The 11,691-nt window shown below is 69.9% G+C and overlaps 1 protein-coding gene across 4 annotated transcripts in view; it reads right to left on the bottom strand.

Moving 5' to 3' along the window:
* Window positions 1–10,376, bottom strand: part of Pde9a (phosphodiesterase 9A) — a 63,096-nt gene extending 52,720 nt beyond the window's left edge. For all 4 annotated transcript variants that reach the window (XM_048346182.1, XM_048346187.1, XM_048346183.1 and 1 more), the window contains exon 1: window positions 10,286–10,376. In XM_048346182.1, coding sequence (XP_048202139.1) covers window positions 10,286–10,354 — 69 coding nt within the window. In that variant the 5' untranslated portion in view covers window positions 10,355–10,376. The remainder of the gene's footprint in view (window positions 1–10,285) is intronic.
* Between the last annotated feature and the right edge of the window lie 1,315 nt (window positions 10,377–11,691).

An 11,691-nucleotide genomic window follows, 5' to 3' on the forward strand; every position in this document is an offset into this window, starting at 1 on the left:
CCGGCGCCGCGCCGTGCCGTGGCAGGCACAGCCCGGGCTGGGGAGGGGCTCCCGGCATGGGGCGCAGCCCGGCGGTGCCGCCCTTGCCCTCCACCACAGGAGAGGCCCCGGGGCGGGCGGACCCGGGCGTGACCCGCACTGGGCACCGAGCCTCCTCTCGACCCAGGCCCCCCTCTATGGTCACGGGCAGCCGGGGCTTTGCCGGCTCGTCTCTCTTGGGTTGATCTCCGTGTTGGAGTGGAGAGGACGGGTCTGGCGAGGTCCCTCGAGCACAGCCCGCCCCCCACCCCGTGGGGAGCTAGGGGAGGGACCACCGGCCACCCGGCCACCCCAGACGCTTCCGAGGCCTGGCCTAGGGCGGCCCGGCCTGCACCTGCTGTCAGGCCCCACCCGGGACTGCTCCGGAGCCTCGTCCCCTTCCCAGTCCCCAGGCAGAGCCTCCCGGGGGGTGGGCGTCGGGGAGACCCCGGCCCGAGCTCAGCTCGGGTCTCCGCAGCGCACGGTGAAGGCCCCGTGGCCCCGGATGGGAGGCCGCGGGAGACGCAGCCCGGAGGGCGCACGCCAGGACCCGCAGAGCTCTTCACCTCCGCCGTCGCCGCCGCCTTCCCTCCCTGCCTTTCCCCGCGCGTTCTGAGGAGGGTCGGCCTTGCGCGGGGGTGGGGGGGACCCTGGGTCCTGGGGGGACGAGGGGGGCGCGGTGTGTAGCTGGGCAGGCCGGCACCGTGCAGGACTCTGAATCAGAGTGGCTTCTCGTTGTCTGCCCGCTCACCCGCCTCTCTAGGCTTGGGGTCCCTCCAATCGTGACAGGTGGGGGCCCGCCCTGTTCTGAGGGACTGGCATGCGGCAGGAGGGGGGGATCTCAGCACGGGGGGGGGGAGGCAGTCCGCTGGGGGCGACGCTCCCTGTGTGCCGCCCTCCCGGGACAGTGGACAGGCTCCCCCCCCCCCCCCCGCGTCTGCGTGCGGGGCTTGCTGGCAGGCGCTGCAGGAGCCTCCCTGAGGCTGCCAGGTTCTGGTTTGCATTGGCACCGAGTCAGCGGCTGCCCGGGGCTGTGGCTTCTCGCTCAGCCTGCGGTTCCAGGGCAGGAAATTCGCTACATCCTGGACAAACAGGAGGACCACACGGCCGTGAGGGTTTGGGTTTGGCAGGCTGGAAAGTCAAACAGCCAACCCAGCGTCGGCCTCACCCCAACGTCCCCCCGCCCCAGGAGCAGCCAAGTTTGGGGGCCCGCAGCCCCCTACGCCAGCCATCCCCCAAGGAATCCCCCTCCTGGGCGAGCGGCACCCTTCCCCACTTCACCAAGAAACCCACTGCCAGGCCGGGAGCCGGGGCCACCGCTTCCTTCCCGGGCACAGGAGGCACCGGCGTCACCTTTCCGATTGTCCAAGCACCCCGGCCCGGTAAGCGGTGCCGGGGGCCGGGCGCTGTCCGTGATGGCGGTGCCTGAGCAACAGCATCCACCGTTTCCAGCTCCTTTGAGCCCGGGGTACGGGGCCCCCAGAACCACTTCCCTCATCAGAATTGCTCTACGACCTGCCCCCCGAGGGATGTGAAAAGCCAGTGTGGAGAATGAGAGCCTGGGTGTGTGGGTCCCCCCCCCCCGAAGCTGAGTGCCTGGTGGAGGGAGGGAGGGAGGAGGGCAGGGAGGGAGGGAGGCTGGCGCGGCCCCAGGGAGGGCAGGTGCACGTCTGGGGCTGGATGTGGCCCTGCCTGTTCTCCCCGTGTCCCTCCACGTCCTGCACTTCAGCATGAACGCGCCACCATGTTCTCATTTGCTTCCTAGCTCGGTGCTCGTCAAGGATCAATGTCTGCCTGGACCAGCGCTCCCCCACCCCCACCCCCACCCCCCGCAGCCAGGGTCGCTGCTGCGGAAAGCAGCCACTCTGGCTACGCACCGGCGGCTCTCGCCCATCATCCTGGCCGCTCAGGAGGCTGAGACTGAGAGACTGTAGCTACAAGCCAGCCCGGGCAGGGAAGTCGGTGAGCCTCTTAAGTCAGGAGTGGCTCAAGTGGCAGAGAGCCAGCCTCGGGCAGAAAATGCAAATCAAGAGGACAAGGCCCTGAGCTCCAGCCCCAGCAGCAGCCCGAGAAATAAGAACAACCACCAGACAGCCACCCGGGTCTCCACAACACCCAAAGCGGGTACTAGGGACACCCACACTGGCAAGAGGGAGTAGCGATGGATAGCCCGAAAGGGGGGACATCCCAGCACCCTTCTGCGGAAGACTCCCAGAGGCCACGCGGCAAGAAAACGGGGTTACTCCACGCAATGCGCCTCAGCGGAATTACGCTCAGTGAAAAAGGATAGCCCGGGGCCACGCACGGCCCAACTCCGGATGCATGGCATTCCTGAAACATCCTGGGATGATGGAAGGTTCTAGTGGCAGTGGCAGTGGCCAGAAGAACCTACCCACCAGGTGACATGCGCGGCTATCAATGAGAGGACCGTGAAGAGTGGGGGCCTGGACCTGCGGGGTGTGGGGTGGACCGGGTCGCCACCCACTGGGGACTGGGGGGGTGGGGCAGGGGGGCTCCGACCTCGGTGCCCTGTCCTACAGCTGTGTGTGAACTCGCCGTCACTGCGAGTGTGATCTGAAGTCGTGTAAGGTGAGGCCACCGGGGTGGCACAGGGAGAGACAGACACAGAGAGATGGAGAGACACTGACACACACACACACACACACACGCGCGTGCACACACACAGACGGAGACAGCGTCTCCATGCAGCCCCTGCTGCGGAGCCGCTCAGCCCTTTCGCCCAGGATCCTTCCGTCCAGGATTGGCCCGTAGCAAACCTGCCTCCTCCACGTAACCCCAACCGCAGAGCGTTTTCTCCGTGCCCGGCGCTGCTCTGGATGAGTGCATCCGGTCCTCACGGCAAGCAGGTCACCCCTGCTCGGCCTGCACCCCCACACAGGCGCGCCTGGGTGGCTTCCGGGAGAGGCCCAGGCTCCCACAGCCAGAGGATCACCCGCCGCGCCAGCGCGCCAGCACCAGAGAGCACGCAACACCGCGTCGGCAGCTGCTGTGGACGCAGCGCCGGGCAAACACCGGCCCGACACACGTGCGCCACAAAGCCGTCTGTGCACACGCACACACCTGTGCGCGCCCTGCGGCACGGGCACACGCGCGCCCGCAGCCTCCTCGGTGTAGCGGGATCAGAATGATTCTTTTGTTCCCTCCCTGACACGGCGGCGGTGGGTTCTGCAAACCTGCAGCGGCGAGGCGGGCTTCTGGAACCGTGGAGAAAGTTCTCCAGCTCAGGAAGCTGAGGCGGAGTCGTCGATCACAGAGCCAGATAGGAGAACGGGTGCTGCGTGTACATAAAATCCCCGCGAGAGGAAAGAGGTCTTTACCGTTTTTACTCGGAAAGAATATTCTTTGGCGTCAAGCCAAGCACAAGAGGAATTAAGCGACATTTAACCAGAGGACGGGAACCGGGATCTAAATTGCACATGGCTGCGGGCAGAGCGGGGGACGGGGGGGGGGGGGGGGGGGAGGAGGGGGAGCACCGGGGGCGCCGCCATGTTCTCGGGAGCCGGAAGCTGCAAGGGTCTGCAGGAAGAAGACCCCCAAGCCCGGGGGCCTGGGAGGGGAGGGGAGGGGAGGGCTGCAGCCGGTCCCGGTTCCAGGAGCAATCTTACCAAGGCCTCGTGCCCAGCCTGGCGGGGTGGGGTGGGGTGTCAGAGCATGGGGGCGAGGCCACCCCAAGTGCTACCCAGATCCCCTTTGCTAACACTGAATCCTGACACCGAGCCCGAGGCCTGCTCGCTCCCCCTGGGCCTGACAGCAGGGTGCCCAAGGCAGCCGCCTCCAGCCCATCCGAGTCACCGTGGGGTGGAGGGCGCCTGGGGCCCGGCTAGCTGTGACCTCACCCGTGGGCCCGGCGGGGCGGCCGGCTGCTCTGCCCTGCCCTGCCCGCGTCTGCCCCGGCTTCCCCGAGACCCCGACGCGGCTCCTCCTCCCGCCAGGGAGATAACTCCGCTCACATTCCTTGCATTGCCCAGCACCGACTGTGAATCCGTTCCCATGGCCTCTGTGAGCCACGGGGCGTTCACACAGCCCTGCGGGCTTCGGGGGTGGGGGGGGCTCCACCCCCAGACAGCCGCATCGGCCGCCCTGGCCAGCGAGCGCCTCTCCCACGGGGCCCCACACAGGAGGAGTGGACAGGTGAGAGTTCCACGAGCTTCCCAGTGCCAGAGCGCCACCCACGCCACGTAAGAGAAATCCAAGCAGAGGCCGCGACCACATCCCACCTCCTACCCCTCTACGACCCCCCGGGTACCTGTCTACCGGAGCAAGGGCCACGAGCTATCACCCCATACCCGCCCATCCCCCACCCACCCATCCGGCACCACCCCCCCCCCCCGGTTCCCAGTCCTGCCCCTCGCCCCCTCCTCCTGCGCCCAGCAACCGCCCTTGTCCGTGCATTCACCGCGGGGCCGAGTCCCCGACCAGCCCCCGCCCCCCCCATCTGTATCTCGGTGTTGCCTCTAAACGATGAGGGCTCCTTTTCACAATAAACAATGTAATCAATCCACGGGGGTGGGGGGAGAACAGTAGTGCAACCATCCCCCACCGTCTGAGGGAGGGGGTCCCAACTTGACCGCAGGGGTTCGTGCGCGTGTGATGGAGGTGGTACAGGGTCGGGGGGCGCAGGGTGGGGGGGGGCACGGGGTCCGCTTTCCTCCCTTCACCACCGGCTTCGGAGGCAGCGGTCGTCCTTGGCCGCGCACAGTGCGAGGCGGCCGCTCCTGCTTCGCACACTCCAAGGCTCGGAGAGCGTGGAGTGACTCCTCCGCGGCCACAGCGCATGCGCGCAGGAAGGGAAGGGCAGGGCGGGAAGGGCTCACAAAGAGGGGCTCCTGGCCGCACAGTGCTCACTCCACGGCACAGAGGGGGCAGGAGGGGGACCACGAGGCTCACCTCCTCCCCCCCCGCCCCGGGGCTGGGCCCCGGTGATGTAAAGACCCTCCCTCCTCAGGCCGGGGTCAGCGCCCGAGTCTTGGGTTGGTGGGAGAGGCTCTCGGCCTCACACCCGGGAGGCCGGGGTCTCTCCCCTGCGGACGGACGGACGGACGGACGGACGGCACGCCGCCACCCTACCGCGCTCTCCCCGCGCCCGCCTCCGCTCGGGCCTCAGACCCGTTTGTCTTGGTTGATCTGCTTGTCACCCTTGTCATTTCTCTGGCTCGCCTCGCTTCTGTTTTTCCTACTTGTGGCGTCTGAGGCCGATCTCCCTTGCTGCTATCAATAATGGATCACAGCGGACTGGAAACGCAAAGGACGAGGGACTAGAGAATCGGAAGCGTGCGGAGGCTGGGCTCTGCGCGGAGGCCTGGCTAGGCTGGGGGCTGGGGGGCGCGTCTCCAGAGGTTTCTCTGGTGGCAATCTGCTTTGCTTCTCGAGGTTGGATGCGGGCGAGAGGCGACTCGGTGAGCAGCCCTTCGCTGCGACTCTCCCTCGACCTCTTCACCAGAGTCCCCCAGGTCCGGCTGTCCTAAGGCCGGGCTCAGAAAAGGAGGTGCCGGAAGCCCCCGCGGGGGTCTCCTGCTCCCCGCAGCCAGCCCGGCTTCAAGACAGCGCGTAAGGATGGAGAGGCAAAGGGAAAGACCCCAGCCTGGGGGTGGGAAGGGGACTGCGGAGCCGGGCGGGCACAGGCTCACAGCTCTGCCCACCACATGTGCTCAGGTGGCCCATGCGGAAACCACGGAGCCCACCCGCCCTCCATGCGGAAACCACGGAGCCCCCCGCCCTCCATGCGGAAACCACGGAGCCCCCCGCCCTCCATGCACAAACCACGGAGCCCCCCGCCCTCCATGCACAAACCACGAAGCCGCCCTGCCCTCCATGCGGAAACCACGGAGCCCACCACCCCTCCATACAGAGCCCACCCGCCCTCCATGCGGAAACCACGGAGCCCCCGCCCTCCATGCACAAACCACGGAGCCGCCTGCCCTCCATGCGGAAACCACGGAGCCCACCACCCCTCCATACAGAACCACAGAGCCCGCCCCCCCCATGCACAAACCACAAAGCCCGCCCGCCCTCCATGCACAAACCACGAAGCCCGCCCCCCCTTCCATGCACAAACCACAGAGCCTGCCCCTCCATGCACAAACCACGAAGCCTGTCCCTCCATATGGAAACCACGGAGGCCCGCCCCCCCCCCCGCCCTCCATGCAGAAACCACAGAGCCCGCCTGCCCTCCACACGGAAACCACGGAGCCCACCCCCCTCCATACGGAAACCACGGAGCCCGCCCCACCCTCCCTCGCCCGGCCTGGGGAACGCCGGCTCCAGTCCAGCGCCTGGGGTCCCGGGACGCCCCTGCACTCTCCCCATCGTCTCTCCTTGGAGCCCGAGGGAGGGCCGGGAGAGCCCCCCGGGACTTCTCTCCCCATGTCCCGGCCCCCCGACGGGCCCACGGGCGGGCTGTGCGTGGCTGAGGGGCGCCCCAGCGTACAGGGGCTCCCAAGGAAGAAGTGCTCGGGCCGTCCCCATGCGGGGGGGGGCAGCGGGAGAATCCCCCCGACTTTCCACGGACGCCTGGGCCCCCCGGCCACGTCCACGGGCTCCTGCTGCCAGGAGCCGCACAGCTGCCGGTGTGGACACGGGGAGTGGGGGACCCTGGGCATCCGGGTGCTCGGAACCGGGGCGTCCTCCGTGTCAGAGCTGAGGGCGCGCACGGTGGGGCCCGGGGGCTGGAGAGGCCCCGCTTCAGGGAAGGACAACAAGGGGCACCGGCCCCCCGCCGTGTTCCCACGGGGAATCTTCCCAGACGCCGGGCCAGCGGCCCCCCACGGCCACAGGAGCCCCCCCGAGGTCAGGCACCAACGGGACACGGCCCCCCCCGAAAAAAAAAAGAAGCGGGGGCCAGGGAAAGGCCTGGCCCTCAAAGTGTGGCCGTGGCCTTCCCATCGGTGGCCGGCAGCGTCCCTGTCCTCCATGCTTCCTCATGACAGCGACAGAAAGGCCTCGGGGCTCCCATAGGGAGGACTGCGGGAGAGCCCAGAGCACCGCCGCCATTCCCAGCCCCCCCCCCCCCCCCCACAGCTCACAGCCTGGCCCGCCCTCCGGGGCAGAGCAGGGCAGAGCAGGGCACCGCCCCGGCTGCCGTCCCAGGCCAGGGCAGGGCACCAGGGGCGAGGTCGCACCTGCCCCCCCCCCCTGCGACGGGAGGCAGGAGGTGCTCGGAAGAGCTTCTGCCCGGCGGACACAGCGAGGGGCAGCGGAAAATTAACCGCGCCAGCGCGCGAGTGGCCTTGTGACTGGAGTCAGGCCGGGGAGGGCGCCCCACCTGGGCACCGTCCGGCCCCTGCCTCTCCCGCGGGGCCACAGGTGGCCCTGACGCATGGATCTCGCCCCTCCGCCGGGAAGGAAGGCCCCGAAGCTGGGCTTCCGGGGAGGCAGGGCGGGGAGCCCCGGCTCTGAGGCTGGAACGGGCACCTTGGCCTCCCACCCACCCTCTCCCAGCGAGGCCGACTTTGCCCTGGCTCTGAGCTGGGCCTGCAGCCCCCACCGCAGCAGCCTGGAAGATTCCGGGGGGCGGGGGAGGGAGTACACACTGACCCCAGCCACGGGAAGCACAGTGGCTGTGGGCGTGACACACGCCGGCCACCCCAGGGGCACGGGGAAGCACCAGAAAGGAGATCACAGCCCACGCCGGGACGACTGACGGAACAAGGGACTGGAGACGTGGCTCAAGGGGTAGAGCGCCTGCCTAGCAAGCGTGAGGCCCCGAGTTCAACCCCCAGTACGGCCAAAGAGCCCTTCCCCACCCCCCGGGAGCACAACCTGCCGGCTCACTGCCAGGCTAGAGCCCCCCAGCCACTCCCGCTGCGGTCACGGGCCCGAGGCCAGGCCGCCCGTGGCCATCCACGCGCCACGCCGGAGCCTCGCACCGACCCAGCCCCGCCACCTCCCCGGGTCGCCTCCCTCAGAGTCCTCCGACAGCAGGCCACCGCGATCCCCCCGTGCAGCTCAGAAACAGAGCCGCGCGCACGAACGGACCCCGAGCTCAGCACGGGCGGGGGGAGGTGGCGCCGACGCCAGCCTCGGCTTTCCAATGCCGGGCACGGGGATGGCACCACCATCTTGGGGATCATGGGGTCCGCCGGCCTTCACACGGGGCTCCCGGGCTCCTCCCCCCACCCTCTGAGGAAACCCCCCGGAGGCAGACAGAATCCCCGGTTCCTGCCACTGGCCCTCTCTGCATAGGCGGGGACTGGAGACAAACGCCTTGTGTGTCCGGGAAAGGAGAAGCGCGGTGTCCGGAACGGGGCGGCCGATCACCTCACAGCCAAGACCCCGGCGGCTCCCCGCTTCTCTCCTGACTGTGGAACCGGGACTGGGGGCCGACAGCCGGGGCAGGAAGCAAGGCGCTCCCCTCTCCTCCTCGGGCCCGCGCCCGGGAAGCCACGGGCAGACCAGATGGGGGATAAAGGGAGACAACTGCGTGCTGGGAACGTGCACACGCACCCAGCACCTGGGACTGCGAGGAGAGGAATCACAGGGCCGGAGGGAAGGCGTCCCACCAACAGCGCCGCGGGCCCAGCACCGGAGGCCCGGGTACCCGCGAGGCTCAGTACCGCAGGGCACAGCGCTGCCAGGTGCAGAGCCCGAGAGGTCGGGGGGGGGGGTAACCGCTTGCCAGCTCGCGCTCGGAAACCAGTAACAGCCGGCTCCTCCAGCCGCCGTCCAGCTCCGCGCACGCGGACAGCAGAGTCGAGAACCGGGGTGGGCCGGCCGGACGCGCGGCCTCCTCCCCGCCCTGTGGGCGAAAGGACATTTATGGGCACAGAGGAGGACGGCGAGGCTCCGGAGCTCTGTCTGCAGCACCCTGGGCGCTGTTTATGTCCGCTCATCCACTCCTCTTTACAGCCCATAAACGAAGTAATGGTCCCTTCACAGACAGGACGGCAGCCTGGGGAGGGGTGAGCCCAAGGACTAGGAGCCCGAGGCCCACAGCCCCGCTCTCCCTCCCCCCCCATGACCGTGACCTGCTTTAGTGTCATAGACACACTCAGGTACACCCCCCTCACACACACACACACACACCGGGGCTGCTTTGCAGGTGACCTTCCCTGAGGTCCCCCTTGAGGGTGACTCAGTGTCAGCCCTGCTCCACCCACGGCGGTCCAGAGCCCAGCCCTCCCTCCACCTTCCCTCACTTTTCACCCACTCCCATCCATCAGCTTCATTCCTAGGAAGGAGGCGCCACGGTGTTCCCCCCCCCCCCCCCCGGGGCGAGAGATCCACGAGGGCCGAGCTGGGGCTCAGAGGTAGACAGCGCACCTGCCTGCCCGCCTGGCACTCAGGAGACCCTGGATCAACCCCCAGCCCTACCCCCCCCCGCCCGCCCCCCAAAGATAAACCAGGCCGACCTTCCACGCAAATCCTCACTGGCGGGCAGAGGAAGTGGAGGGAGTGCGGTTTGCGTGTGCCGGCTGGGGGGGGGTTCAGCGGGGTGCATGCACGTGTGCCTGAGTGGGGTGGCCCCGCGTGTGCACACGCACACAGGCTGCTGAGGGGTGTGGGCAGAGGGCCCTTCGTCCCTGCCCCTGCGTCCCTGCGGGAGGGGGTCCTGGACGAATGCCGGGCCACACTGCCCCTAAGCCCTCCCTCCAGCCCCCACCACCGAGGGGGGGCGGGCACCTCCTCCTCCAGCCCCCGCCACCGTGGGGCGGGCACCTCCTCGCCAGGTGACCCCCCCCCCAGCTGGACAGGCGGTGGGGGGGGGCTCTCCAGGAAGGGCTCCAGGGCGCATCCCTCCCCGTGCCCCGCAGGGCCGTCCGGGCCTCCCCGGGCCCCTCCGAGTGGGGGTCCGGAGCAATGTCCCCACCGTGGCCTTCGGGGCGCTGAGGAGCCCCCCCCCAGCTCTCCTACCGTTTCCCCCGGCCCGCCAGGAACAGAAGTCTCGGAGCCTCCAACAAAGAGGGTGGGCCGGGGCCTCGGCGGGGGCCTCGGCGGGGCCTGGGTGTCCCCGAGACCAGGGCGGGGCGCGGAGCCCGACGACGAGCGCCCCTCCTGCGGGCCCGCGCACCCCGCCGCCCGGCGCTGCCCGAGCCCTCGGCGGCCGGAGCCGCCGCCACCGCCACGAGCCCGGGGGTGGAACGAGAGGCTCGGCCCGGCCCGGCGCGGCGCGCGGAGCGGAGCGGAGCGGAGGAGGCGGCGCGCGGGGCCTCCGGGGGGACCCCGGCCACCTGCGCCCGGCGCCCCGCCGACCCCCCGGCCCGCCCCGCCGACCCCCCCCCCCCCCCCCCCGGCCCCCGCCGCCGCCCACCTTCTGGATGCGGCCGTCGATGTCCAGGTAGATGGCCTTGGGCCGGTAGCTGGAGGAGCCGGACCCCATGCCGCCGCCGCCGCGCCCGGACTTTTCCCCGTACTTTCTGGCCGCGGCCCCCGAGCAGGGGGCGGGGAGGGCGGCGGGGCGGGGCGGGGCGGGGCGGGGCGGGGCGAGCAGCCAACCCGAGCGCCCGCCCCCCCCCCCCCCCCCCGCGGGGCCCAGCGGCTCCCCGGCCTCCGCAGCCGCCCGCCCCTCTCCCCGCCCACCCGCCCTGCCCTCGGCCTCCCCCTCCTCGCCCTCCTGCGTCCCCCTTCCCTGCCCCCTCTCCCCTCCCCTCCCTCCCCACGACCTCCTCCCCCCCTTCTGTCCAGCCTCTCCCCCCTCCTCCCCAGCTCCTCCCCCTCCCCTCCTCCCCAGCAGCTCCTCCCCTCCCCTCCTCCCCAGCTCCTCCCCCTCCTCCCCAGCTCTTCCCCCCCTCCCCAGCTCTTCCCCCCCTCCTCCCCAGCTCCTCCCCCCTCCTCCCCAGCTCCACCTCCTCCCCTCCTCCCTAGCCTCCCCCTCCTCCCCAACTCTTCCCCCTTCCCCTCCTCTCCAGCCTCCCCAGCTCCTCCCCCTCCCCCTCCTCCCCAGCTTCCCCCTCCCCTTCCTCTCCAGCCTCCCCCTCCTCCCCACTCCCTCCTCCCCCCTCCCCCTCTTCCCTAGCTTCCCCCCTCCCCCTCCTCTCCAGCCTCCCCCTCCCCTCCTCCCCAGCCTCCCCCTCCTCCCCAACTCTTCCCCCCTTCCCCTCCTCCCCAGCTCCTCCCCCTCCCCCCTCCTCCCCAGCTCCTCCCTCTCCCCTCCTCCCCAGCCTCCCCCTCCTCCCCAACTCTTCCCCCCTTCCCCACCTCTCCAGCCTCCCCCTCCTCCTCCTCCCCAGCTTCTCCCCCTCCTCCCCAGTCTCCCCCTCCTACCCAGCTTTCCCCCTCCCCTTCCTCTCCAGCCTCCCCCTCCCCCTCCTCCCAGCCTCTTTCCTCTCCTCTCTCCTCCCCTACTCTACACCTCTCCCCCTTGTTTCATTCCCCCTCTCCCTCTCCCTCATCCTCACTTCCTCCCCACCCCTCCTCGGCCCTCCCCACTCCCCCCTTCTATCTACCCCAGCCTCCCCGTCTCTTCCCCCTCCATCTTCCCTCTCCCCCTCCCTTCCCCCTTCCTCCCCTCCATTCCTCCTGCTCCCTATCCCTTCCCCTCTTTCCTCTCTCCCCCTCCCCCTCCCCCTCCCCCTCCCTCCCCGCCCCTCCCTCTCCTTTCTCTCCCTCCCTCTCCTCTCTGTTCTGCCTCCTCTCCCCTCCTCTCCCCTCCCTCCTCCTCCCCTTCCCTTGGATTCCCCCGCCTTTCACAGCACAGGTGAGGGGGCAGCCCGGCCC

This window comes from Perognathus longimembris, chromosome 5 (genome assembly GCF_023159225.1).
Source record: "Perognathus longimembris pacificus isolate PPM17 chromosome 5, ASM2315922v1, whole genome shotgun sequence".
In the NCBI taxonomy this organism is placed as follows: domain Eukaryota; kingdom Metazoa; phylum Chordata; class Mammalia; order Rodentia; family Heteromyidae; genus Perognathus; species Perognathus longimembris.